The sequence below is a fragment of the Periplaneta americana genome, chromosome 16, assembly GCF_040183065.1.
Source record: "Periplaneta americana isolate PAMFEO1 chromosome 16, P.americana_PAMFEO1_priV1, whole genome shotgun sequence".
In the NCBI taxonomy this organism is placed as follows: Eukaryota; Metazoa; Arthropoda; class Insecta; order Blattodea; family Blattidae; genus Periplaneta; species Periplaneta americana.
In genome coordinates this window covers 149885870-149913684 of record NC_091132.1, presented here as the reverse complement: position 1 = coordinate 149913684, position 27815 = coordinate 149885870, and the positions used below count along the sequence as shown (strand labels likewise).

The window sequence follows — 27815 nt, the reverse complement described above, 5'->3', positions numbered from 1 at the left end:
AAAAGTGGTATTCCAAATTTTATAGAAATTCGAGTGTGAGGTATTTGTAGATGTTGGTGGGCATCATTTTTTTTTAAATTGGAAAATAAAGAAGCTGGACAAATTAAACCATCCAGAATAACAATAACTACAGCATAACACAATAAAGAATCATACTATAGACTACTATTAAGTTCACATTTTAGGATGTATACTTCGCGGCAAAAAGAGTGGGAAGTAGAGATTCTAAGTTCTACTACGCAGTTCACACGTGTAAACTGTTCCGTCTGTTCATTGAAACTCATTCGACTACAATGTAGTCAACCTTATGAGATGTCTGTGACATAGGGATAAGATGTCCGCTTTTCGTACCATGGGTTGTGAGATGGCTTCCTACTAGCGTAAAATTATTCTTTATTATAGTTCTACAGTAATTCACGTATTATTTATGTTAAATGGCGTTTGTTAATAAACTTTGTTACGCCTGTCTTGTAAAATATTACTGCCAACATCTGTAAGCTATTAATACGTGAGACCTGACATTTATAAACAAAACTAATATTTATTTCACTTCCTAAAGAAACGACAAACACATCAGATATAAATAGTTACAAATGTATAAACAAAAACACTATAATATTTTAAAATCACATTTAACTTTATAAGTGGTATAGAACTACTATCAAGAGTGCTACATACGAACACTTGAACAAAACTGGAATTATTTCTTCACCATTTCGTCCACTGTGCTGTCTTTAGGAAGAAGTACATCAGAATCAATTACAGCAAAGTCCAGCCCTTTCCTCTAAACCTCTAAATCAGCGACATCATACCGTTCTCTTATGTTCTGTTCTTCAATTTCGCTCCAGCACAGCAAGTGTTCAAACTTCACCTCCCCTGATGTCCTTCTCCTACCTGCAGTCTTATGCTAGACGTCATAGGGAAGCACAAATTTAATATAGTGTATCACTCGACCTCATGCTGAAGAGTAAGGAGCATTGAAGGCATCATCACAATATCCTCAATTACTTCAAGTTTTACTTTTGATTTTAAATAATTAAAGAAGAACTTGTTTCAGAAATAAATATCAAAGTTCGGCAGTACGTTTAGCTGTAGTCTAACAAGTTTTTTCGTTTCATGAAACTTAACAAATTTAGGCTAAGGAGTCGACTGACAGACAATAATTTATGTTCAGTTTTAAGGACTGCATCTGCTAACGTAATATTACGTCATATAGAGAATGTTATATCTAAAAACAAACGTTAAAAGTGAAACGTCTGAAGTAGGTCCTTCAAGTGAGAAAAATAAGCTCTTGTAATATAATTTTTTTTCGACATTATAAGTACACATTGCAATTGCAACAAATAGACAATGAAATAAAAGCTTAGGAAATAACTATATTTTTTTGTTGTTCAATTTGTACATGTATTTACGTACTAGTATATTGTTCTTTCTTCCAATGTTTCGTGATACAATATAATTCAAGTACAATACATACTATTTTCGCCTAGAAGAATATGCTACGGTATATTATTTAACATGAAGTACTGCTAATTTATAAAGATATAGTCATGAAATCATAACTATGTATCACAAATATTTCAATCTTTAAATAATATTTATGCTTTATCCCCTTGCCTTTTGTAGAAGTGTTATATCAATTCATTACACTTTTTTACTGCATTGTGCATGACTTATCTCAGGCACTAAGAATATAAATTATCTCATTTATATGATTGCGATTTCCTGTACAACTACAATCTCTGTAACACTTTCTACAGCCCTGCCTGAAGACTGAGTAGTTATACAGGGAAGCATGCGGCTATCCCGTAACTTCAAAATCATAAGTAGTCATGCTTATTTTGTGACACCATTGCCTTAAACTCAATATGTATGAGAAATATCGGACAACAAGAGAGATAATAGCTTTACTCTTAAGAACTCAGCATTAGTTAATAACAACACAAACATGTTTCTTGTGTGAGTGGGACAGTAAAGCTAGGTATATGCAGTGGAAGGGAAAACAGTAGCAAAACAGAAAGAAATCAGAATCTGGTGAAACAACATGTTCAAGAACCACTGTATGTATTATTGTAGTTGTAATTCTGGGGGTGTGAAGTGAAAGAGTGTACCCTTATCTACACCAGAATGCATGCATGATCAAATGAATGAATGAATGAATGAATGAATGACTGACTGACTGAATGAATGAGTGAGTGAGTGAGTGAGTGAGTGAGTGAGTGAGTGAGTGAGTGAGTGAGTGAATGAATGAATGAATGACTGAATAAATAAATGAATGAATAAATGAATAAAGAAATAAATTATTTAATTATTAAACAAATATAATAAATAAAGAAATAAGTAATTAAATAAATAAAATAGGCAACTTAATGTCACAAAGTGACTTTGTAAATGTGATGAACTGTTCGTAGAAAAACTTTTGCAATGGACTCAAAATGTTGGTTCATAATTTCCTAGGAATATATAAACACTTCAAGTATAAAGAAACTGAAGAAATTATGTTGGAGAGTTTCAAGCCTTGGACTACAATCCAATGCAAATGCCTACTTCTAGCATGCCCATCTACATTATTATCCTGAAAATCTAGGCACTCTTAGTGAAGAACAATAAGAAAGAATTCAACAGTACATTATGGAAAGTGGAGTGTGATTGTGATGACAGATTATTGCTGGATGATTCATACAGACAGTACTCTGAAGATGAGACAGTAGCAAAAGAATTATTATGAAAAATAGGAAAAAGAAGAAAAAGGACAGTTCTTCTGAAGGAAGAAACGGAAACTTCAAACACAATGAACTCCCTGTGTGAAGACTCACACATCACACTCACCTTTCGGTGAAAACTTCGTTGTTCTCTGTCGTTACTTCCACCTTTGGCTCCTCATTCACTGTGTGCAAGTTACTCTGTTCTTCCTAAAAATACAGAACAAATAAAACAGAAAGATAGCACAATTTACATTAACAAAAGCGCATCGATTTTAGATGACACAGAACTCCCTTTAAATCGTAATGGGTATAGTAGAATTTTAGCTAACAGAAGACAATTGTTGGGCCAGATTTTTCATAAAGTACCTCTTTTGCTTATAGTACAGCTTTTTTCCACTTTTACAACATGTGGCACAATAAAGGTGTAATTTAAAATCCTGCAGTATACTCATATAATCTAAAGCTGATGTTTCCAACCAATAGGAGAATTTGGAGAGGTTTGGAGGGAATGATAAAATACAAATAAATGGGATAAATATATATGCATTAATATATTTAATAAAATATTACACTGTGTAACAAGAAAAATGTTTTGGTCTGTTAAAGTAAATTTTATGCTTGTATTGAATAAATTAGATCACAAATAAGGTAGACTGGGTACTCCTACCTTCTTGTAATCGTTTCTCTGTTCCTAGTGGTCAATTATGTAATTTAATAGTTTATGTAATATTTGCTTAGCACATCTTCTGTATTTTGTGTGATATTTAACTTGGATTTATAGTGTTAATCTAATTTACTGCTTCACAGACAAGGTTGATTAATGATGTTGTCTCTCCGTGATTGTAAGCATGATCCAGTCTGGTTTTGTTATGTGTGCGGTCTTCCTGACCTCCAGAGTGGTGAAGCATACAATCAAGTATGCCAACAATTTCCGCTCAGGCTACAAGTCATATTTTGGCGTACCTATGGGTGACCGAGACAAAAAATGGGCAGCACATGTTGTGTGTAGGAGTTGCAGATCCATTCTCGATGCCTGGTACAGAGGGGAGAGCAGAAGAATGAAGTTTGGTATACCTCGAATCTGGTGTGAACCAACAGATCACCTGCATAACTGCTATTTCTGTGTTGTTGACTTATCCCATCAGAGAAGAGGTACGAAAACCAATGTGTTCGAATATCCGGACCTACAGCATCACTCAGGCCTACTACACACGAGGAGCTTCCGATTTCTCCTCCTCCAGGATGGCAGTAGTCTGACTTTTTCCATTAGTGAATCGTGTCTCCAGATCAGTGAGGAAGAGGACTTCTCAGAGGATGCAGAGGCTACATCTCACTTTCCCACTCAGAAGGAGTTAAACAAATTAATCAGGGACTTGGGATTAATAAAATGTTAAACAAATTAATCAGGGACTTGGGATTAATAAAATCCTGTGCTGAACTTTTAACATAAAGATTAAAAGGAGTGGAACCTTTCGGACAAGAGCTGCAAGGTATCCGGACAGAGGAAGCGTCACCAAACTTTGTCGGAATACTTCACCCTTGCTGACAAACTGTGCCATTGCCATAATGTGGAGGACCTGTTAAAGAAATAAGGTTTTTCTATGATCCAAAGGACTGGCAGTTCTTCATTGACAATTCGTGCAAGAGTCTGAAAGCTGTCCTCCTCCACAGTGGCAACAAATGTCACTCAATTCCAATTGCTCATTCAGCCCATCTTAAAGAAGATTACTCCAATGTCCAGCAGCTTCTGCAGATGGTTAACTATGCAGAACAACAGTGGATTGTAATTGGTTACTTCAAAATTATTATGTTTTTGATGTGACAACAGGGTGGATATACAAGGTACCCTTGTTTTCTCTGCCTGTAGGCTAGGAGGGATATAGCCAGGCATTTTCAGACCAGTGAATGGCCACTGAGGACGGAGTTTGTAGTTGACGATAAAATGGGCAGACCAGATTTTTTATGGTCCACCAGGGGACATTGACAATTTCAAGAAAAATCACAAACGCTTATCTAGTCACTCTCCATTGAAATGTTACAGACAATACACGTAAGAGTAGATAAAATGATAGAATTTTGCACATTAAATCTGTAGAGTAGGGTATCTTTACTTTTTGAAATAAAGACATAAACACGTAACTCCTATACATAATTATAGCCACTAAGAATTCAATTTCATGCATGGAAGTCTTTCACATAATATTGTACGCATTGAACTCTAACGCACATATTTTTCAAGTACTTGTCTGAAGAATATAACTTTTTAAGGCTCTGTTTATTCCTATACAGCTTCACACTAAGTACTTCACATAAGAAATGAAATTTTGTTTTCATTTGTAACAAAGTTTTAACTGTTTCAATTTTCATTTTGGATTTTTCATCAGTCCAGATTGAATCCATTATGAGAAAAGTCTTTCAACTGATGGATTACTGACTGAAAGACACATGATTAATGACAATAAACTGAAGATTTTCAATTAGAATGGAATTTTTCTGAAATGTTCAAAAACACCATACCACTTTCCACCAGTTGGTTTGTCACAAAACTACTTAAAAATGGATGCAGTTCTAACGCTTCCGCGCAATGTGAATGAAGACTAAGATGCTATGTTTTTCTCAAAGAGTGCAGAATATCTCATACTGTGCTCGCTGGTTCTTCTGTCTCATACTGAGAACAGTTCAAAAATGTGCATGAATTGCAGCAGTTTTATCACGATACTTAAATATTTGGTACATATAAAATGTTACTGAAACAAAATCAAAACTTCTGGGGACAAAATTAATTTTTGGGGACAAAAATGGGGACATTTGCTCCCCAGAGCCAGCAACTCAAAACTGGGGACTCTCCCCGGAAATCGGGGACGTCTGGACAGCCTATGATAAACCATAAAGTGAGAACTCCCTGTGAAAGAAAACAAGATTCTGATGCCTCTGCTCCACATTAAGCTTGGCCTCATCAAGCAATTTGTAAAAGCAATAGATACAAATTCAGATGTCTTCAAGTATCTGCAAACTGTCTTCCACAAACTCTCAGAGGTGAAGGTGAAGAGTGGGATTTTTGTGGGTCCCCAGGTGAAAAAACTACTTCACGTTTCTGAATTCATCATAAAACTTCTACCTGTACAAAGGGGAGCCTGGAAGAGCTTCCGTGATTTAGTGAATGGTTTCCTGGATAATCATAGAGTGGACAATAACAGGGAAGTAGTGCAGGGTCTTCTGAAGAATTACAATGCAATGGGTTGCAGACTGTCACTCAAGTTGCATATCCTCCACTCACATTTAGATGTTTTCAGTGCATACTCACAGGAACAGGGCGAAAAATTCTATCAAGACCTGCAATTGTCAGAAAATAGATAGACTACCACAATATAGGGCAGCCGGGTAGCTCAGTTGGTAGAGCAGCTGGCTATGGACTGGAAGGTCTGGGGTTCGATCCCAGGTGATGACAGGATTTTTTCAGAACGGCCCCGAGGTTCACTCAGCCTCCTATAAAATTGAGTACCGGGTCTTTCCTGGGGGTAAAAGGCGGTCAGAGCATGGTGCCGACCACACCATCTCATTCTAGTGCTGAGGTCATGGAAAGCATGGGGCTCTACCTCCATGCCCCCCAAGTGCCTTCATGGCATGTTACGGGGATACCTTTTATCAAGTACAGTCTAATGAGCAGATGCTTGGCGACTACATATGGGGAGTGATCAGATTCTGATGTAAGCTACAAGAGAAAAAGTTGGAAAAAAAGACGTTTTTACACATTCTGTGGATATCTTTCCATGATGTGTAAGCGTTTTAACCTACAAAAGGAAGAGTAGGAAACAAATACATTTTTGACACTCTGTGTATGCGTTTTTATGACGTGTAAGTGTTTCAATGTATTTTCATAACTTATGCACATTTGCTCAGCCCATGTATATGTTTTCTGCCTTAATATAGAAAACACTGTTGTAAACCCACTTATTTTGAGAAGAGAATCAAAATACATATTATTAAAAAAAATTGAACTAAAATAATTTTTGTATTTTCATTTAAGTTTATGACAGAAATGCAAAATTTAATGACAGAAAATTATTCCAACGCAATATTAGTCTGATAGTTAAGCATGTTTTCTTAATTGGTTATTTAGAAATACGAAAACATACAATATCATTGTGGTTCATGTTTGCTAAGGTATTTAATGCACGAAACATGCAGTTTAACATTAGTTCTATCCAACCACACTTGACTTGTAATAGTAAATAGTGCAAGTTCTGTTGTAAAGATGTAGTGACCGTGAAAATCAAAACAGAAGATATACACTGGAAGAAGAACACACTGTGCATTCCTTGTGCTCCACTCACCTCTTGTTCACGTTTCACCACAGGGAAAGAAAATGGCACTGGATCCCCTTCAAACTTTATCTCAGAAGTGAGATCAGGGCTCTGGTTTACAGTCACATGCTGATCGAAGAAATTCCATTTCTGCAGTACAAAGACAGTCTTAAATGAGCAATTTATTATACGGTATTAGAATATGACTTCTAACGTTACACACTGCTATCTATATGTCCACATGCCATAGCTTGACATTATGATGATGCTCTGGAATTATATGCAAATGGCAATTTATCGTGCAAAAATGTTGTTTAGACACTTTATGAACATGTGATAATACGAAAAGCTAGTAGTGCATTTTTTTTTTTTGTATATTTCGGACATTACTAAATATAATATACTATTGTTCATATATTATAGCATATTTTCAAAATTGTGTTTGATTAAATCCAAAATATGAGTCGTTTTTTTTAAAGGAATAGGACTCTGGATTGTTTTGTTGTGAGGACAACATTTTATATTGACTAATGGATGGATAGAAATTACTTATGTATGAAGCAAAACTGTAGAAAAACTATTATGGCCTGATTTTGTTCCACTGAATCAGCTGCTGCACAAAAAGACACATTCCCAAATATTCCTACCTACGTGACTCTAACACCTCTACCCTCTTCTTTCAAGTTTCACTTATTCTGAGTTGGCGCACTAGCAATATTTTGTTTTGTACTGGCAAGTATTCAAACAATATACCATTGAGCTACCACACACTTCGACAACAAGCTTTTCGCAATATCCTTTGGACAAGTATGACATAGTGGGACCTGAAAATTATCCATTGCAAAATTCGTGTACTTGGAAGTTTCTGAAACTGGCCTAATTTACGTTTTCCTGAACTTGTCTTGCAAATTCTTCTGGATTTTGTTATTGATAAGGAAAATAATTGCTCTTTTAATGATCCTATCAGTCTTTGGTAGAGTACACGTTCTTTTCTGTAGTTGGTTTGATAAATTGGAAAGTTCTTCTGAAACATCACAAAAAAGAGCTAATTCAAGAATTCCTGTACTGTTAGCTCTTTCAATAGTCGTGTAACTTTTGACTGTTCTTATCCGTTTCCTCCCTCTACTATTTTTTCAAAATGTATAGCACTATAATAGTTTCACACAGACAAGGATGTTCTATAGCTACTGCAAATCAAGCAAATATAAAGTACGTTGCCAATTTTTTTAAACTGCACCCCAGTTCTGTGGCCACACTTTCAAGTTCCCTTATGTTTTATGGTGATAGGCTATAAATAGTATACAATGAAATTTATCCATGTAAGCCTGAAAGTGAAAGATGGAATTTTAGTCACAGACTGTGTCATTAATTGCAAGCTCAAGTCTATGTTTAAGACAGTGCCATAAATAATGTTTGGAAATTGTTCCTTTAACAAAGTATCCATTACAGATTTCACTCCAAGCATTAAATCTGCTTCATCACTAACAAAGCACACTAAAGGCTTTTGAAGAACTCCTTCATCTAAACCGTAACAAGCTAAGTAGTTCAATAAAACTTCCTTTACAGTCGTAGCTTTTTGATTGTTTAGTTAAGATAAGTCCATAAAAATAGTAATGGCTTCTCCATCAATGATGTTCTATATGTGACTAAAGCTGTCTTTTTACTTGAGGTACCAGTAATGCATTTGTGAACTAAAATTTACAGATTTTTACTCACTTTCCCATTATTTCAAAGAAGTGTTCAGTCTATGCGCAATACTTTTGCCCAAGGACGATGCAAAGAACTCGATTCAGCATTTGCACTGCTTATAGAAGACACTTCATTTTTCAAAGGAGATATGTCTACTGCAGTTCGGAGGAACCAAATTCACTGAGTATATCACGAATTTGGACGAGATTCCAACACCTTCCATGACAGAACTAATACATATACCAAAATAAACCAAACTGCACTTCAGAGTAAGGATACCAGACGTCCCTATTTTCCGTGGACAGTGCCAAAATTTTCCCTTTTGTTCCTGGACGAAATTCGTCAACAGAATATCCCTGGATTTAGTAATTTCTCCTCGGATATTCTCGCATTTTCACTATTAATTATTAATATGGCTTAACGATTTTTGTACATTGCTGGGGTTGAATTTTTTATAATGTAACTTTGCTTTTTCATTATGAAATTATAAAAACTGAAGGTCAGCAGTCGACCCTTTCACTTTGTTATCAGTACCACTATATATTATATACACCAAAGTGGGTTCTACAGCACCAGATTGAATCCCTCTCCTCCATTGCTTTTCTCTTTGTGGCCTGACTCTATGTTGTTACCATAACAAATAAATTTTGTAGGATCAGAAAATTAATCTTTACATATATATTATTTAATTTGGAAACTGTACCAAAATAAAACACACCAGGAACCTAATTTTATGTTCATCTTCCTGATAAGCATGTGACTTATCTACATAGTCAAGGCGGCAGTTCCTTCTGTGCTACATAAGTCGGCCATAGCTGAACATGCTTATCTGGAAGGTGAACATAAAATTAGGTTTGAAGACACCGATACACTCAGCGACACTCCACATTTCTACGCGAAACTACACCGAGAGGCGATTGAAGTACATAAACATAGGAACAATTTCAATCGCAAAGAGGAAGGCCTCAAGGCTACTTTCGCATATCTAGAAGAATAAAGTTCTTATTCCACAACAGAATTCTTAGTCTCTCTTGTGAATTTTATGAAACCTTGTGCCTGGGTTATTCATTCACAAGATAAAATATCTATGGAATGTTGCTGAGATCTCCTCCTCAAAGAGAAGAATTTGAAGAAAGAGTCCATTATCTTCCTCCATATATAGATGGCCTTGTACTGATTCAAGCTAATTTATTTGCTGAAATTTCTTGCTTCACGAAATATGCTAATTCAGAGAAAATAGGGAAGTGCAAGGGAAAAAAAGGTACTCCTTGCTCAAAATCAAGTAAAATTTTAAATCATTTTCTCTGAGAAAATGATTCCGTGAACTCCAGAAGTGAACCAACCATGTGTCTTCCTGGAATCTATGCTTCATTGTCTCCACTGTTTGTTTTTTCTTCAATGAACATGACGTGGACTTCCAAAAAATCCACAATGAGTTAGAAAATGTTCGAGCCATAATTGCTATCTTAACCAACTTCAACATAGCCACTGAGAAATTCACTGCAAGATTGGAATCCAGAAAACACCTGCTGAAAAAAAAATTCATTTTTCTGAGAAATACAGTTCTGTCAGCAGTAGGTAAGTAGAATGAATATTTTTAATTTGTATGCCTAAACTCAATGAATATTTTTATGCTTCAAATATATGAGGGCGGGGGGGAGTGAATGGCAAACTAACAAATGTTAAAAGGAGTGGCCTTTTTTTCTTTTAATTTGTCGAAATCTGTTCCCGGAAATAGTAAAACAAAAAAAAAAAATCTCATAACCTCAGTCTAAATCATACTGAGTCCTAGTAGAATTTCAACACTTGGAAGATAATTATTGTATCATATTTTTCATGGAGTACTTCTGGTTTAGTTGGATTTTGGTACTATTTCTAAGCACATAATCTCAGCAGCTAACTTACATATTCATTTGGCAATTTAATTGAAGTGCATATGCTGATAACAATGTTAACAGTAATTTACGCCAGTTTTGATCCACAAGTATTGCCAGGCAAAAGTACAGTATAAACAGAAAAACTATTGGATACTTACGTATTTTATCATTGCAACAGCACAGTTATGACGGATTACTTCAAAACCCTCCATCACATCTACTAAATTTTCATAATTAACAAAGAATACAACGATTACCAAAAAAAGTTTTAGAATGGATGCCGCCTGAGAGGATGAAGAGGGGTAGAGCTAATACTACATGATTCATGGAATTAAAACAACATTGAGTGAAAGAAGATTGGAGGAAGCACAGTGGATTAAAAGAGAAGATTGGATTAAAATTAATTTTCAGAAACTAGAATATTGGGGACAGGAAGAAGTGTACACATAGTTAAACAGTTTTAGATAGAACAAAGTATGAAAAAACGCAAAAATTTTCCAATTAACATGCTCTGAATTTCATATAAAATGTATTTTAATTCTTTATTTGTGGGAATGGGACTGCTTCCTTACCCTATTATCTCCTGTCTTAGTTGCATTATGAGGTTGAAACCTGTCTTTGGACAGTTCACTAAACAACAATTCTTTACTTTTCATCCAATTAACTATTATTATACAGTATTCCGATCTGATCTATTTGTCACAGTCATGGTGCATGGTATCGATACAATCTTCCAACACGACACAATAAAATAAGCAGTTCAAGAAGGAAAAGAAAAAAAAATTAACAATTAACTTTTTTCTTACATTCATCTAAACTACTTAGGCCTATAGTCTTCCATTCTCTGTCTACTCTATATTTCCATCTAATCTATTTCTTTGGCAAACACATCGCTTTCATAACAAGGCTAAAATTATTTTCTTAGTAAAGATAAAACTGTTAGATAGTGCGCTACATAATCTTCATAGGTTTATACCGGCCATCTAATACTCAACATCCATTATCACACTTTAGTCAAAGCTTTTATCATTTTTCCCACATAACTCTCACTCTGTTAAGTGTGTTGATACTCATAGTTAGCTGGTTAGCCAGAGAGAACATTTGACGATGGAGCATGCCGTGGACCGTCTAGCATATGTTACTCTCCTACAGGACTTCGAATGGGGAAATGTCATTTTCTCCGACGAGGTAATTGCCTCCAGTAGCAACGATAGTCCTGCCCTAGTTTCTCGTATGAATTGCCACCAATATGATGAACACTTCATGATACGACTTAACAGGTCGGGTCTCGTGAGCGTCGCGAGTTGGCGGTGTATATCATACGCTGGGGCAAGACTTCTGGAATGCATCCACGGTCTGTTGACGTAAAAGTTTACGAACACATTTTGGCAAATATAATGATCCTTTCCGCCCGAGAATGATATCCAGAAGGAACACTTTTCTTCCAGCAGGATAATTACCCAGTACACACCGCCAACCGGATTCACATATAGTTTACAAGGAGGTCTGATGTCGACCTGATCGAATGGCCTCCAAAATCACGAGATATGAATCCGATTGAAAATTTGTGGGATGCAATCAAACGAATCCTATGCTCTAATTGGGCAGAACAATCATCTGTTCGGACAGCTGACGAATTGTGGGACAGAGTTCTAGATGCATGGAAGGAGGTGGCCATGAATTTAGACTTGTTACTTGTTCCATAATCTTGTGGACTCCATGCCGCACAAAATGACGGCTGTTGTTGACGCAGGTAGTTTATGGACGAGATAAAAGTCCCCACCACAGGCCTTTCTTTGTTAACATATGAACAAATTGTTTATATAGACCAGGTCTCGCCTATTAATCCTCAAGCAGGGGCGCCAACTTCTGTAACACGAGCAGGGGCGCAGAGCAAATTTGATACCACTTATTTATTTCACGTATAACTTTCTTAATAATAATAATATGTTCTATTGACTTCTTTCTTGTCGAAATAATGTTATTAGTGTTATAGTTCTTTTGTTGACGCTCTCCAGTCATTTAGTTCAATTTTCAATAGTTTTAATGACAAGGAGAAAGAAAAAATTAATAGGAGAAATATTTTCCGGGCAATGAGGCCGTGGTCCGTTGGTTGTGTGACCAAACGTTTCGATCACTGCTGCGGTGAACATCTTTAGTGGTGTAGATTGCTGGTGCGGCTGGTTCTACTGCTTGTGCCGATGACAGTCTGCACTGGCTGCATCATTGTATATATAATGTGTGAGGGGGGCAGCTTGCTGTTGTCGCCTCGGTCCGCACTCAAATTACTTTGTGGACGGGCTTGCTGTTGCCTATGCGATCTGCGTCTGGGGTTGTGTTGCTTAATTGTGCTATGCAGGCGGGTTTGATGTTGGTTTTTCTTAATGCCGGATACCAGGCCTTGTTAACCTTGAGGCCTTCCTCTTTGCGATTGAAATTGTTCCTATGTTTATATACTTCAATCGCCTCTCGGTATAGTTTCGCGTAGAAATGTGGAGTGTCGCTGAGTGTATCGGTGTCTTCAAACCTAATTTTATGTTCACCTTCCAGATAAGCATGTTCAGCTATGGCCGACTTATGTAGCACAGAAGGAACTGCCGCCTTGACTATGTAGATAAGTCACATGCTTATCAGGAAGATGAACATAAAATTAGGTTCCTGGTGTGTTTTATTTTGGTGCAGTTTCCAAATTAAATAATATATATGTAAAGATTAATTTTCTGATCCTACAAAATTTATTTGTTATGGTAACAACATAGAGTCAGGTCACAAAGAGAAAAGCAATGGAGGAGAGGGATTCAATCCAGAACCCACTTTGGTGTATATAATATATAGTGGTACTGTTATTTCGGAACTGGGTCAATCTAGAGCATCCAACAGCCACATCACATTTAAAATCTTATTGTACGATATATATATATATATATATATATATATATATATATATATATAGAATTATTGCTACATTAACACATTTAATAAATCACGAAACATGTGAAATGTAATTATTATGAAAGCCGCCATATGCTTCTTAGAATTAGTATGATCCACTTCCACTAGATAGCAACCGATACGATTAACAGAGCTGGCATTACTTGAAAAAGAAATGATACTAAATGTGAGGAATGTTACTACAGGTGTGTAGTATTATGTGACAGGTTAGGTTAGATTTGATTAGGTGTGTTTTATGTGACAGGTTAGGTTAGGTTTGATTAGGTGTGTAGAATTATGAGAGAGGTTATGTTAGGTTTGATTAGGTTTGTAGTATTATTACTATGTTGGCGACACTGAAACCCACTGTTACATTAAAGAAATATGGCAGTACTCTTCGTACGCACAATGATTTTCGTATATAAGTAAGGTACACATTTAGGGCGGGTTGAGTGGGCTTACAGCTCTCCCAGTGATCACATCAATTTCTACTGATCAATACTAGGCAATCTCACCCTATATCCTGCGAGGTGTCATGGCAGACGAGCGCAACGCTACTACGTGATTCAAATTATGCAGGTATGCATATACTAATTAGCGACGAGAGAAAGGCTGCTATCATGTATCTGAAAAGCCAATAATTGTAACTGTATGAAATCGTGAACGTAGTTTACAGACAGAACACCAGAGTCGCATTGATACGATGCCCCAGCTCAGGAAACTCGTGCAGCAAAGCAACTGTTGACCAAACACATTATTACCCTTGGAACATGTATGAGTACGAGAGAATTGCAAATTATCGTAAAATTAGAACATATAATGATCCAATGACAGGACAGAGTATGGACTGAGAGCACATAGAGTGGACTCAGAAGACAGACAGTGGACTGAGAGGACAGGGTGGACTGAGAGTGGATTGATAGGACAGAGAGTGTAGTTACAGGACAGAGACTGGACTGAGAGCACATAGAGTGGAATGAGATGACAAAGAGTTCAGTGAGAGGACAGAGAGTGGACTGGTAGAACAGACTGTGTAGTGACAGCACAGTGATTGCACTGAGAGCACATAGAGTGGACTGAGAGATCATAGAGTGGACTGAGAGGACAGAGTGGACTGGTAGGACAGACAGTGTAGTGACAGGACAGAGATTGAACTGAGAGCAAACAGAGTGGATTGAGAAGACAGACGGGACTGAGAGGGCATAGAGTGGTCTGAGAGGACTGAGTGTGTATTGATACGACAGAGAGAGTAGTGACAGGACAGAGATTGGACTGAGAGCACATAGAGTGAACTGAGAAGACAGAGAGTGGACTGGTAGGACAGAGAAGGACAGGACAGACACTGGACTGAGAGAACACAGAGTGGACTAAAATGAGAAAGATTGAACAAAGAGCACATAGAGTGGACTGAGAAGTTAGAGAGTGGACTGAGAGGATGTAGACTGGACAGGGAGGACAAAGCATGGATTCATATGACATAGAGTGGACTGAGAGGACATAAAGTGAACTGATTGGACTAAGAGCACATAGACTGAGAAGACATAGAGTGGACTGAGAGGATAGAGTGGACTGAGAGGACAAAGAGTGGATTCAGATGACATAGAGTGGACTGAGAGGACAGAGAATGGACTGAGAGGACATAAAGCGGACTGAGAAGACATAAAATAAACTGAGAGGACATGGAGTGAACTGTGAGGACAGAGAGTGGGTTGAGAGGACAACGACAGTACCGAAATAGCAGAGTGGAATAAGATTGGACTGGGAAACTGAGATTAGATTGAGTACATATATTGGATTAAGAGAAGAGATTGGATTGAAAGCAGAGAGAGTGAATTGAGAGGACAATGTGGACTGAGACTACAGAGAAAGGACTGAGTGCAGAAAGCAGACTGGGAGTTCAGAGAGGATTGAGAGTATAAATACTGGACTGAGAGAACAGAGAGTGGACTAAGTGGAGAGAGTGGACTGAGATTACTGAGAATGGTCTGAGTGTAGATAGAGTGGACTAACAGGAAAAAGTGAACTGAGAGTACGGAAAGTGGACTGAGAGGACAAAAAGTTGACTGAGGAGACAGATAGAGGGTAGACTGAGAGAACGGTAGGTCCCGTTTATATTAATTCTAATACTTCCGAGGCCTATTTCCAGTTTTTGTACCTTATTTTGCGTTTTTCCTATTTTGTCATTTCAGTGATAGATTTTGCTAATACATACAAATTGAATAATCGGCATAGAAGGGAAAAATTAGTTGGAATATGGTATTAAAGGCATGAATAAAAACCATTATTAATTTTATAAATGAAGCACCTGATATGAAAATTAGACGATATTATGGCATAATTGTAATGTTTAATGGGAAACTCACGCATTAATACTTTTCAGTTAGTAGTGGCGCAAGTCTACATACCAGCTCTAGCTGATCAGTTGGCTGAGAGGCTATTGTATCTCACACTCCGAGGCTGTTGAATTTCTTTTCTCAGAGGTTCAGGATCTGTAGATTCCAAGAAAACAGTGCAGAGAGGGAAAAACAATAAAATACCTGATAGCCTGATTGGTGGAATCGTATTGTAAGGAAAAAGTAAGTTTGACACATTAGTTTGCGCTATTGTTATTAATATAAATCCTTCCACGTGGAAGTATATTTACATTTCTCCATGATGAGAAATATTCTCTCTGACAGGCGTCTGATTATGACAGTTGAGAACTTAAGGAAAAACATCTTCTGGCATGTAACCAGGAGAAGTGAAAGTACTGAAATATGATAGATAGCTTTAGTCGAAGAGCCTATATTAAATTACTAATTTCATAATTTTATTGTAGGCTTTAACCTCAAAATTTTTAAATGTCTATTTTCTGAATTTTAAGTATCTATTTGACTGCAAATTTTAATCAAAGTAAATGCCTGAACAACTGGGCTCACCCGCTTGTGTACATCAGGCTCAAGACTGTGATGAAGTAATATTGAGACAGTTATAGAAAATTATTATTAAATACTGGATTATTATGAAGAAATGCAAACAATACGAAAACAATATTAACAAAGTCATGAAATTTCAATTACGTTAAATTTATAGCATTTCAATCATTCACAAAATTCCAGCGCCTGGGCCATACAGATCTAGGATGTCGGGATGAGGGGTGAAATGTATCTTATTCTTACAGATTCGTTTGAATGTTCAATGCCAGCAATATAAGCAACACTTCTGTGGCTATGTTAACCGGGAATTTGTAACACTAGTTCCAGCTAATACATCACAATATTTTTTTTTGGTTTTTTACGACGCTGTATCAACTACGAGGTTATTTAGCGTCGATGAGATTCGTGATAGCGAGAATGTATTTGGCGAGATGTGGCCGAGGATTTGCCATAGATTATCTGGCATTCACCTTATGGTTGAAGAAAAACTCGGAAAAAATCCAACCAAGTAATCAGCCCAAGCGGGCCCGACAGGCAAGTGCCTTAACTGACTGAGCCACGCCGGTGGCCTTCACAATTATTAAATTTACTGCTAATGAACTCACGTTCCTCAGAATAGAGAGCTTAATGTTTTTACGGTGAGATATCTTGTGTTTCGCTAAACAGAAAGTTATAATAAGAAGAGCTGAAATAACCTGCAACAGCATGCGGTCAATATATTTTAGTAAGGTTTAATAATTAGAGCCCGGATTCTTATGTAATTACATATTGCATTCCTTTACTTGTAGACTATTTAAAATGACAAATGTCGGCGATTTGTGCTTCTGATATGGATATAACAGAGTTACCTTTTACATATTTTTGCATATTCTAAGTAATATTACATATTTTACATATTATGTAAAAGAGGTAACTTTTTGTACATATCTAGGCAATTATTGGGTTTTTTTACTTTTTTTATTAAATTCGTTTTATTTTCCAGAGTAAAATATTGCATTTTTTTTCAATAATATATAGGTACTTGGAGATAAATCTTAACGTCCCTGTCCCATAACACCGCCTGGAGGGTCGCCTTTTTTTCACTATAGTACACAATGCTGAAAACGAGGAAGGGCCCGGAACTGACGTCGTTATGTTCTGTTCACAACTATAGAAAATAGTTCAATTTCTAAAGCTGGCCTAAGAGAATAGTTCTTAAACAAAACATTAAACTGGGGATTCCAATCCTTTGTTTGTAAAACAGAATATTCGGGGTGCCTCAACTCTGTACATTTGCACTAATGCTTTCTCAGAATCTGAGATGATCAGGGTGTGCCGGTCATTTATCTTTGTTACAAATTGAAAGTAGGCTATTAGCGAGGGGTTTGGGTGTGTGTTAGGTAAGTCAAAATATTGTTATGTGTGTGACGCAAAAATATTTTTCTAGGAAATCTTAAGGCGCAAGAATATCATAGCAGAGACAAGTTGTATTTGCAAACTATACAATGGGGTGGAAATGGCAAATCGACTTTCCAGGCTGCATCCTACTACTTCAAGTGACAAGTTAAATTATGTCATTTTGTGAATTTAACGCATTAGTAAATACCGTAAAATGGGGTAACTTTGCACCATTTTCTAGTCAAAAATTTGTTTTCAGTCTGTATGTAGTCTTTAAGAGTCTAATTTTGAGATGGGTATTTATTTTATACGTTCTAGGGGTATGCAAGAATGTATTTAGCCAGTCACATCTTTCAAAATAAATGTCTTTTGAAATTTATAATCTGCCAAAAATTGGTGCAAAGTTACCCATAGTTGGGGATTACTTTGCACCGCTAGAGTTTTAAGAGGGGTGGTACAAAGTTTGTCACTGCTGGTGTTACATTGCACCATACACGTGTTAAACAATGAAAATATACTGTATCAGGAACAGAAAAAATGGAAAAACTGCTATAAATAGTAACACGGACCAAACTTAAAAAAAAAAAAAAAAAAAAAAAAACTACACAAAATTTCAATATAAGTGGTCAAATTCTTCTAAAATGTTGTTTCAAAAATATTTCCAGATCTTTCAAATGACAAGTCAGGGCAACAGCATGTGTATAACTGTAAAAAATTAAACGTATTATTTTGTATCAAGTTCTGGAAATTAATATAATAATCAAGCCCTTTCTTGGTACTTTTTCTTGGGTGGATTTAGTTTCCCAATTACATCCTCCCATTCATGTTCCATTCATTTGCAGGATTTGGATGATTTTGTCACTACCTTGATGACAGCACTGTTTGTTTTTATTCCTTGGTACTGTACAGGAAATATTAATTCTTCAAAGCCGAAAACAACAACCTCTCTGCAAAGCTACCTGACTGGTTTCCAACTTTTCTGCATACATTTTCTTCTTCTTAATCCACATCTAAATTACCCGAGATTCTGACGATTCTAGGAACATGAGATCGTTGTCAATATCTTCATAGTCAGGCTGTTCAATTATTTTTTCTTCATTTGTTTTGTGTTGTTGCTAGGAAAACTTGATTTTGAAAGTGGTGGCAATGCCAAAGCAGATGTTAAGGAAATAGAACCCTCACTTTCATGAGCGTAAGAAGTGATTTTGCAATTCTGATTTCAAGTTTTTCATTATATTTGTTGATAAGCTTTGGTGTAAGTCTTCCAAGAGTGTTGGGAAATCTTGTTTTTGAAGCAAAGTACTTTGGATTACATGTGGGCCAAAGCGAACTAACAGAGCCCTATGCCTTTTCATAAAGTACTTTACCCCATCACTGCCCAATAAATTTTTCTTGAACTGCATAACAGTCCTCCTCCTGCCTTGCAGGTAAGCCTTTTCAATATATGCCACGTAGAATGTAACAATTGGGAACCCGAAGTTACTCATTTGCATGGTACAGGCAACAAACGATTCTTCTTAATGCATCAAAATAAACTCCTCATCCACCTGGTTTCTTGGAGTGTTTGTATTCAAATTAATAGTTTATTGTTCTGGAAATTTTGAAATGTGCTTCTGCTGATCTCTAGGCACTATTCCGCTTCTCACTGCATGAAGATACTCTTGCAACTCATCTTCTGAGTAGTTTTCATCAGATCTGACACTAAGAGAGCATTTGCATATTCTCAGCATGACTTTAATGAAATAATGAAATAAAATAATTAGCCTAAAATGTCCTGCTGAGGACAAAGGTCTCCTCGTATAGAGGCAGAGCTCTATTTGTCTCACACAGTGAGCTACTCCACATAAAAGATGGTTGCATGCTCGGAATTGTTCACTAGGTTCACATTCTGCACTGTTTTGATATTGTTCACTTAACTTGTTTCTGTCACGCTGTTTCTATTCACTGTTCACTTGTCTACTTAGGTTTTTCCAGTCTTTCCTATTTCTTGCTCTGCTTGACCAATGGCTTACTATACGTTCACTGAAGAGGTCGGCCCATCTTCTTCTTGGTCTTCCGTGTGATCTCTTCTCAATGCGGGGGTCCCATAGTGTGACTTTCTGCATCCATCTTCCGTCTCTAAGTCTTGCAACATGGCCTCCCCACATCCATTTGGTGTTGGTGGCTTGCAGTGTTGGATCTTCAATTGCCGACATCTTTTGGAGCACTTTGTTTGGAACTATGTCCCTCAGTGATAAGCCTAGTATCCTTCTCAGCATTTTCCTTTGGCATATTTGGAGATTGTTACCAAGTTTGGCAGTGAAAGACCATGTATGACTTTAATATGCAATATAAAGAAAAACAAATTTAAGTAATTTAGCTGAAATACAAAGTGTGAATTATAGTAAGCGTTTTTAAACTTCATGGAAGGTCCTCAAATCAAAATAATCCAATTAAATTTTAGAAAATCTTCGTTTGTGTTGTGGTGCAAAGTAACCCCAATTTAGTCTCAAATTCACCTTGATTAGAAGATTATTCTGTAAAACCTTTTGCTGACAAAACAGCTGCATAAACGAAACTAGAAATTCTAAATCATAAATAAGGAACAGATACACGTATAACTTATCTTGAGACTGTGCACATCATCTATGATGAAAGATAAATAATTTGATCTATATTTCAATCAAATTATGCACATGCTCTATTGTTAAGGTATAGAAATACCATAAAGCAAATCTGTGACCACAAACATTCGAAAATTACTGTACACATATACCATCTATTGGTGGAAGTGACGAAGAGATAAATTTGGCTCACGTAAACACCCCTAGACCTATTTAAAAAGTTTTTCAGAGATGGTGCAAAGTTACCTCTGCAGGTGCAAAGTTACCACATTTTACGGTAATGATTTTAATTGACATATTTTGTTAATATTACATATTTAAGTACATATTTCTCCCATATTTACTACATTTTTATGTACATATTTCGCGCTTTGATAATACATAAAAATCCGGGGCCTATTAATAACTCTTACCGTTCACCTTCACCTCAACCTTCCTCACTTCACAACTTCTCTGCGCATCTCGCAAGTTCAAATAGAGATCTGAGTTGCCAGATTGGGCGAAAATTCGTAGAATGCGCTACTCCCAAGTCCTGTTTGCGACCAAATTTTACATCTGGCGGTCTGCGAGTTTTAGGGCCACTATGCCCTCTCAGTCCATTCTGTGTCTTCTCAGTCCATTCCACGTGCTCTCAGTCTAATCTCTGTCCTGTCACTACACCCTCTGGGTTATCAATGCTCTCACAGTCTTCTCAGTCCACTGTCTGTCTTCTCAGTCCACTCTATGTGCTCTCAGTCCAATCTCTATCTTGTCACTACACTGTCTGTCCTACCAGTCCACCCTCTATACGCTCGTCTATTCTGTCGTCTCAATCCACTCTCTGTTCCCTCAGCCCACTCTATGTGCTCTCAGTCCAATCTCTGTACTGTCACTACGCTCTCTGTCCTCTCTGTATACTCTCTGTTCTCTCAGTTCACTCCAAGTCATCTGAGTCCATTCTATGTCCTCTCAGTTCACTCTATATCCTCTCAGTCCACTCTCCAACTTCTCAGTCCCCTCATGTGCTCTCAGTCCAATCTCTGTCCTCTCACTAAACCCTCTCTCCTACCAGTCCAGTATCTGTCCTCTCAGTCCAATCTATGTCCTATCAGTCCACTGTCTGTGCTCTGAGTCTACTCTACGTCCTCTATCCAATATCTTTCTTATTACTACACTCTCTGTACTTCCAGTCCAGTATCTGTGCTCTCAGTCCACTCCATTTCCTCTCAGTCCGCTCTGTCTTCTCAGGCCTCTCTATGTGGCCTCAGTCCAATCTCAGTTCTGTTACTACACTCTGTGTTCTCAGTCCACTTTCTATATTCTCAGTCCACTCTCTGTCCTGTCAGTCCTCTCTGTGTACCCACAGTCCAATCTGTTTTGTCACCAAACTCTCTGTGCTCTCAGTCCACTCTCTGCTCTCTCGGCCCACTCTATGTATTCTGAGTCTACTCTATGTCCTCTCAGTCCACTCTCTGTAGTCTCATTCCACTCTATGTCCTACCTGTCCGCTCCCTGTCTTTTCAGTGCCCTACATGTGCTGTCCAATATCTGTCCCATCAGTACAGTATCTGTCCTCTGAGTCCAGGCTCTATACTCTCAGACCTCTCATTCTACCCTCTCGTCTCTCAGTCCACTCTATGTCCTCTCAGTCCAATTTCTTCTGTCGATACACTCTGTTCTCTCAGTCCAATCTCTACACGCTCAGTTCACTCTGTGTTATCAGTCCAATCTCTGTCCTGTCACTACACTCACAGTCCTACCAGTCCAGTGTCTGTCCTCTCAGTCCACTCTATGCACTCTCAGACCACTGTCTGTGTTCTCATTCCACTCTATTAGCTCTCAGTATAATCTATCTTCTGTCACTACACTCTCTGTGCTCCCAGTCCACTCTCTGTCCTCTCAGTCGACTCTATGTCATCTGAGTCCACACTATGTCCTCTCAGTCCACTCTTTGTTCCCCCTGTCCACTATGTGCTCTCAGTCCACTCTGTCCTCCCTTTCCACTATATGCACTCTCAGTCCATTCTCTTTTCTTTCACTACACCCTCTGTCCTCTCAGTTTACTCTATATCATCCGAGACCAATCTATCTTCTCTCAGTCCATTATATGTCCTCTCAGTACACTCTGTGTCTTCTGAGTCCACTCTATGTGCTCTCAGTCCAATCTCTGTCCTGTGACTACGCTCTCTGTCCTACCAGTCCGGTATCTGTCCTCTTAGTCCACTCTCTCTCTTCTGAGTCCAATCTATGAGTTCTCAGTCCAATGTCTGTCCTCTCATTATACTATCTGTCCCACCAGCCCACTCTCTTTCTTCTCAGTCCACTCTATGTGCTCTCAGTCCAATCTCTGTCCTGTCACTATACTCTCTGTCCTACCAGTCCACTCTCTTCTTCTCAGTCCACTCTTTTGTGCTCTCACTCCAATCTCTGTCCTGTCACTACAATCTGTCCTATAAATCTACTCTCAGTCCTCTCAGTCCACCCTACATCCTCTCAGTCCTATGTGTTCTCAGTCCAATCTCTGCCTTGCCACTACAATGTCTGTCCTACTAGTCCACTCTGTCCTCTCAGACAACTCTGTGTCCTCTTAGTCCACTCTGTGTCTTCTCAGTCCACTCTGTGTGCTCTGAGTGTAATATCTGTCCTGTCACTACACTCTCTGTTCTACCAGTCACTCTCCGTCGTCTCAGCCCACTCTCTATTTTCTCACTCCCCTCTATGTGCTCTTAGTCCAATCTCTGTCCTGTCACTACACTCTCCGTTCTATCACTCCAGTCTGTCCTCTGAGTCCATTCTGTGTCCTCGAAGTCTACTCTATTTCCTGTCAGTCCACTCTCTGTCTTCTCAGTACATTCCATGACCTGTCATTGGATCCTTATACATTCTAATTTTACGATAATTTGCAATTCTCTCGTACTCATACAGTATTACTTCTATATGCGGATCGAACCCGGGTAATAATGTGTTTGGTCAACAGTTCCTTTGCCGCACAGGTTTCCTGAGTTGAGGCATCATATCAATGCGACTCTGGTGTTCTGACTATAAACTATTTCTACGATTTCATTCAGTTACAACTTATTGACTTTTCAAATACATAACAGCTGCCTTTCTCTTGTAGCTAATTAGTATAGTGTTGGCTGCCATGGATACTTGCATAATTTGAATCACGTAGTAGCCTTGCACTCGTCTTGCGCTCGTCCGCTATGACACCTCGCAGTATATAGGGTGACAGTCCCCACTCGGAACTGTTATTTGGAACCTAGTATTTCATTGAACTGAAACAGTTGGAACTGTTACGAGAAAATAACTTTTCCCATCTCCACTGAATACTAAAGTTGGCTATAGGGCTAGTGCTTAAGATCTCATATTTTTTACTGTCGCGGCACCAAAGATAATCTGGGACACTAAAATAGCAGATTACCTGAATAGAACCACAAGATAGCAAATAATAATTTTTTAACATCAAGAAAAGAAGCTATCGCTAATAATTAATATACTTCTAAGCTGCTCGACCTTCTATTCTATCCTAATGCAACTACTTCAAATCTAAATGTGTGGTGAAACATGTAGGCCTACTTATAATTTACATAGGTAAGTTACGCATCACAAATGATCAACCACAACACCATAGATCAAATATGGTAATCATATTTTAATCTTATAAGTTACATTGCAAGCCAGCATATTAAGTGTCGATCTTGTACACAGTTTACAAATTACGTTTTATTTTCCAAAAACCACAAACAAAAAATTACACATATGTTAGGTAACTAAAGAGTTAGTAAGCTGATGTTGAAGGCACATCTGCTGCACCATATGCATGCTACAGATGTCAATATGGGCTTTACTTAGAATATGGCTTAGTTTATAACTAAGTGTTGCATTAGACGTGTTGTAAAATATTAAAAAGTGAGAATGGTTTATGAAAGAAAGTTTCAATAAAGCTTCCTGTAAACAATATGTTACTCTCACATGGCTCTTCCGTGAAAGATATGTACAAGATGTCCTATGGTGAAAAAGAAGACGAGGATCTGCAAGATTTTTTTTTTTCATTAAGTCCATTGAATATAATTTGAGAGATGAACACTTTATGTCGTAAGGTAAATTTATATTTAAATAAATGTCGCATATACAAAACAGACAGTAATGGCTTATAATATACCTCTAATATAGGTTTTTTCTCCTCCTCTTCTGTGTCGTCAGTTGTTTCTAGAGACAGAGGGTCAACCTCGAGTTCCGTCTTGATCACATCCATCATAACTGAAAGAATTATGAAACTCAAATCCAATTGCAGATCATAAACTGGTGGTACGGGATAAATCGTAATATAGTAAACGCCGGTAGAGGAAGTTATCCCCACCCACATGAAATGTGCATTCGACACAATACTAGCCTATCACGTAGAATGTCTGATGAGCTAGTAGGGAAAAAGTGGAAGGGGTCGCTATATTGCGATTTGCCCGTTGTACGTTTTTTCTCGTTGTTACAAACTGTGATTTCTTACGGCGAATATGAGTACTATATAAGATCTCAATTAATATAGATACAGTACTTACGGGGAAAGTATGTGCCGCTGTAATGAGAAACCACTTATACTTAAGTAATACATATGCCGTAATCAATCAAAAGTGATAATATATTCAAGACTGAAGTCCATATTTACTTAAAATATAATTATATCGTTGCTTACGGGATTACACAAGCTGGCGCATAGCACGATCGAGAGTAGGTCTCTGTGAGTCATGACAATTTCTGCCGCTAGGTTCGCCTCTCTGCCCTATGAAATGATGAATGGTACCATTACAAAGCATTGTGCATCGTGAAAATAGTTCGATTAATTGTGCATTACTGATTGAGTACGAATATTATAAATATGCCAAGCATATTACAGTGTTATTTGAAGTTTGTTCTTCTAATTAATACCATAAAGTAATGAAATAATATAGCCTAGGCCTATATGTGATTTTATACTACCGGTATTGATGTTGATCGTGGTAAATTAATCCAATTTCACAGTGTTGTCTTTTGTATTGTGGTTCATAACAATTATAACAGTATGTGCGTGGAAATGTTTTTAAAATAATAAATTCCAGCTCATGATTTTAAGTGGTCGTTTCAATGGGAGGTTATATTGGAAAGATGATCACAAATGGATAATTTACTGCAAGATACAAGAACTGAATATAAGTGAGTGTTCCGTTGAAAGTGAAAGTGAAAATTTCGTTTTACAAGAGCTAAGTAGGCGTACACGCACTAAAATACTACAGCGTTTACTATTACTATGCTCAATAGATTAATCAGTAGGCCTATAGAAATGTTTTCACCACTGCAAGAAAAAATCGCGCAATAATTATACTTCTCAGTTATTGTGACATCCGTATTTTTTTTTAAAAAGAGAGGGAAAAGTTAGGCCTTCTTGCAAATGCGTAATTATGAATTCAAGGAAATTAAAGATAATGCAGTACCTTAATTAGTTGCAATATCTTATTTAATAACAATATTAATAATATTAGGTGAAAAGGGTAGGCTATAGTGCGTATATGTAAGATGTCAAGTTAATTTATTTCCGGAAATGTTTGGTGTATGAACTGAAGTACAGAGCAGACAGTCCCTCAGTTTATATGTAATATGTTTTAATATCAAGAATGACAGCCTTTTATTGTAATATAATTGAGGAGTAGAAGTTTGCAAATTACGTCTATTGTCCATAAAATATTGTACGAAGCATTTAATAAGCAATGGTGAGTCCTTTAAATGTCCCAAATGTCAATGTCTTTTAAGTGTTCTGCTATGAATATATAGGGCAGAACAGCGCTCCGAGCGGCGGAATTGGCATTACGAGGGAACCACTTCAGACTCGTTTTTCAAGCTCTATGCGCCAGCTTGTATAATCTCGTAAGCAACGAATTATATACATCCAGGCAATGTATTTCAGCGTCCCAAAGATGTTGAGACACATTCGTGTGTTCACTCAGATACTATAAAGCAGTGACACTATAAAGCAAACTGTAGATCACTGCCTACTGGATTGAATGAATGAAAGGGACGAAGAAAGAATGAATGATATTTAAAATGGCAGGCAGGGTAAGCATCCCATGTCTCCATTGGTTCCCGACTTGCAATTCACTAACTTTAGATCGAGGTTCCCAGCTAAAAGCCGTTTGCCCTCTCAACTAACAGTAGTGTATTTTCCCCTGTAAATGATTATATGAAACATGTACACGTTAACAGTTGAATTGTGAATGAAATGAATGAAGCACCATGCCTCGCAGATGTTAATGAGAGGTGGAGAGTCCAGTGCTCTGGTCAGTTCTGTCCTAGTCACGTTTTTGTAGTGGCGCTAGGGAGACTCGTAACCTGTTACCCTAGATCATATGATCTAGGCTGTTACCAACAAAGTGGTGGGCTACTCGTTTCCGTAGAAGCCGTCTGGCTGCCTGGTTGGCTGTGGCAAGTGTCTGTCGTTTCGCGGGGTTTGTGTCTGTAGTGAGTAAGGAAATAGTGAATGTCACTATTTCGTCCTGTAGTCTGTTTAGTTGCCGGTCAATGTAGGATTCTATTTTCTGCATAGCAGAACGTAGAACCCCCTCGACCAGCTGTTCCGTGGTTGTTTTGTCTGTCTGTGGATTGCATCTTATATATATATATATATATATATATATATATATATATATATATATATATATATATATATATATATATAGATGTGTCACTAGAGTTGAGCTTAAACGATATTTTCAAGTATCTGTGACAACTGTGACTGTGACAATTAAATATCTGTGACTTTTACCTGTGATTTTGTCACACCGATATTTTATATCGATAAGTAAGCACAATATGCATGAATTACACCGATATTTTGTCACACCGATAAAAATTAACAGGAAATATTGAAGAGCAGTGCAATGTGAATACGATTTCTCTATACACGCCACCCATCAGTGGTTTATATGGGAAAATCCAACAAATAACTTATGTACATGTACCATTAACAAATAAATACTAATCTAACTGAACAGTAACATGTAAAAAGTTTACCTCATATACCAAGACGTTATATCGCAATTGATTGTAGATATAGAATCAATTGATAATTTTGTAATGTAGTTGGGTATGGAGAAATTGAGGTTATGTGATTATCCTAATCGTTTTAAAAATTGATCCTTTTTATTGTATATAATATAATGGATAAATTATTTTAAGTCGTGCATTAACATCATAATACTGAGTCATAATAAAAATTAACGAAACATAAGTATTCGGAAAAACAATGGAAAATAATTACAAAACAAAACGGTTGTTCAGACAGAATTTTACACAAGATGAAGTATTGGTAACCAATGTTATTATTATTTAATCGTGTAATCACTATATCATTCATAATAAGATGGTGAAACTAGCGTTGAAGTAGTTTCGGCAATTTCGGATGTGAAAA

The 27815-nt window shown here is 37.2% G+C and overlaps 1 protein-coding gene across 9 annotated transcripts in view; it reads right to left on the bottom strand.

Annotated features, from left to right (window-relative positions):
• The window catches only part of LOC138691301 (zinc finger protein 664-like), a 124925-nt gene that overhangs the window by 40965 nt on the left and 56145 nt on the right, over positions 1–27815 (bottom strand). For 3 of the 9 annotated variants that reach the window (XM_069813151.1, XM_069813149.1, XM_069813153.1), the window contains exons 1-4: positions 24937–25060; positions 24543–24640; positions 7040–7159; positions 2830–2912 (exon numbers count right to left, since the gene is read on the bottom strand). In XM_069813151.1, coding sequence (XP_069669252.1) covers positions 2830–2912; positions 7040–7159; positions 24543–24638 — 299 coding nt within the window. In that variant the 5' untranslated portion in view covers positions 24639–24640; positions 24937–25060. Of the gene's footprint in view, positions 1–503; positions 908–2829; positions 2913–7039; positions 7160–15911; positions 15996–24542; positions 24641–24936; positions 25061–27815 lie in introns of those variants that run through there. The other 6 variants (XR_011329808.1, XR_011329811.1, XM_069813152.1 and 3 more) reach the window with 6 other exon arrangements.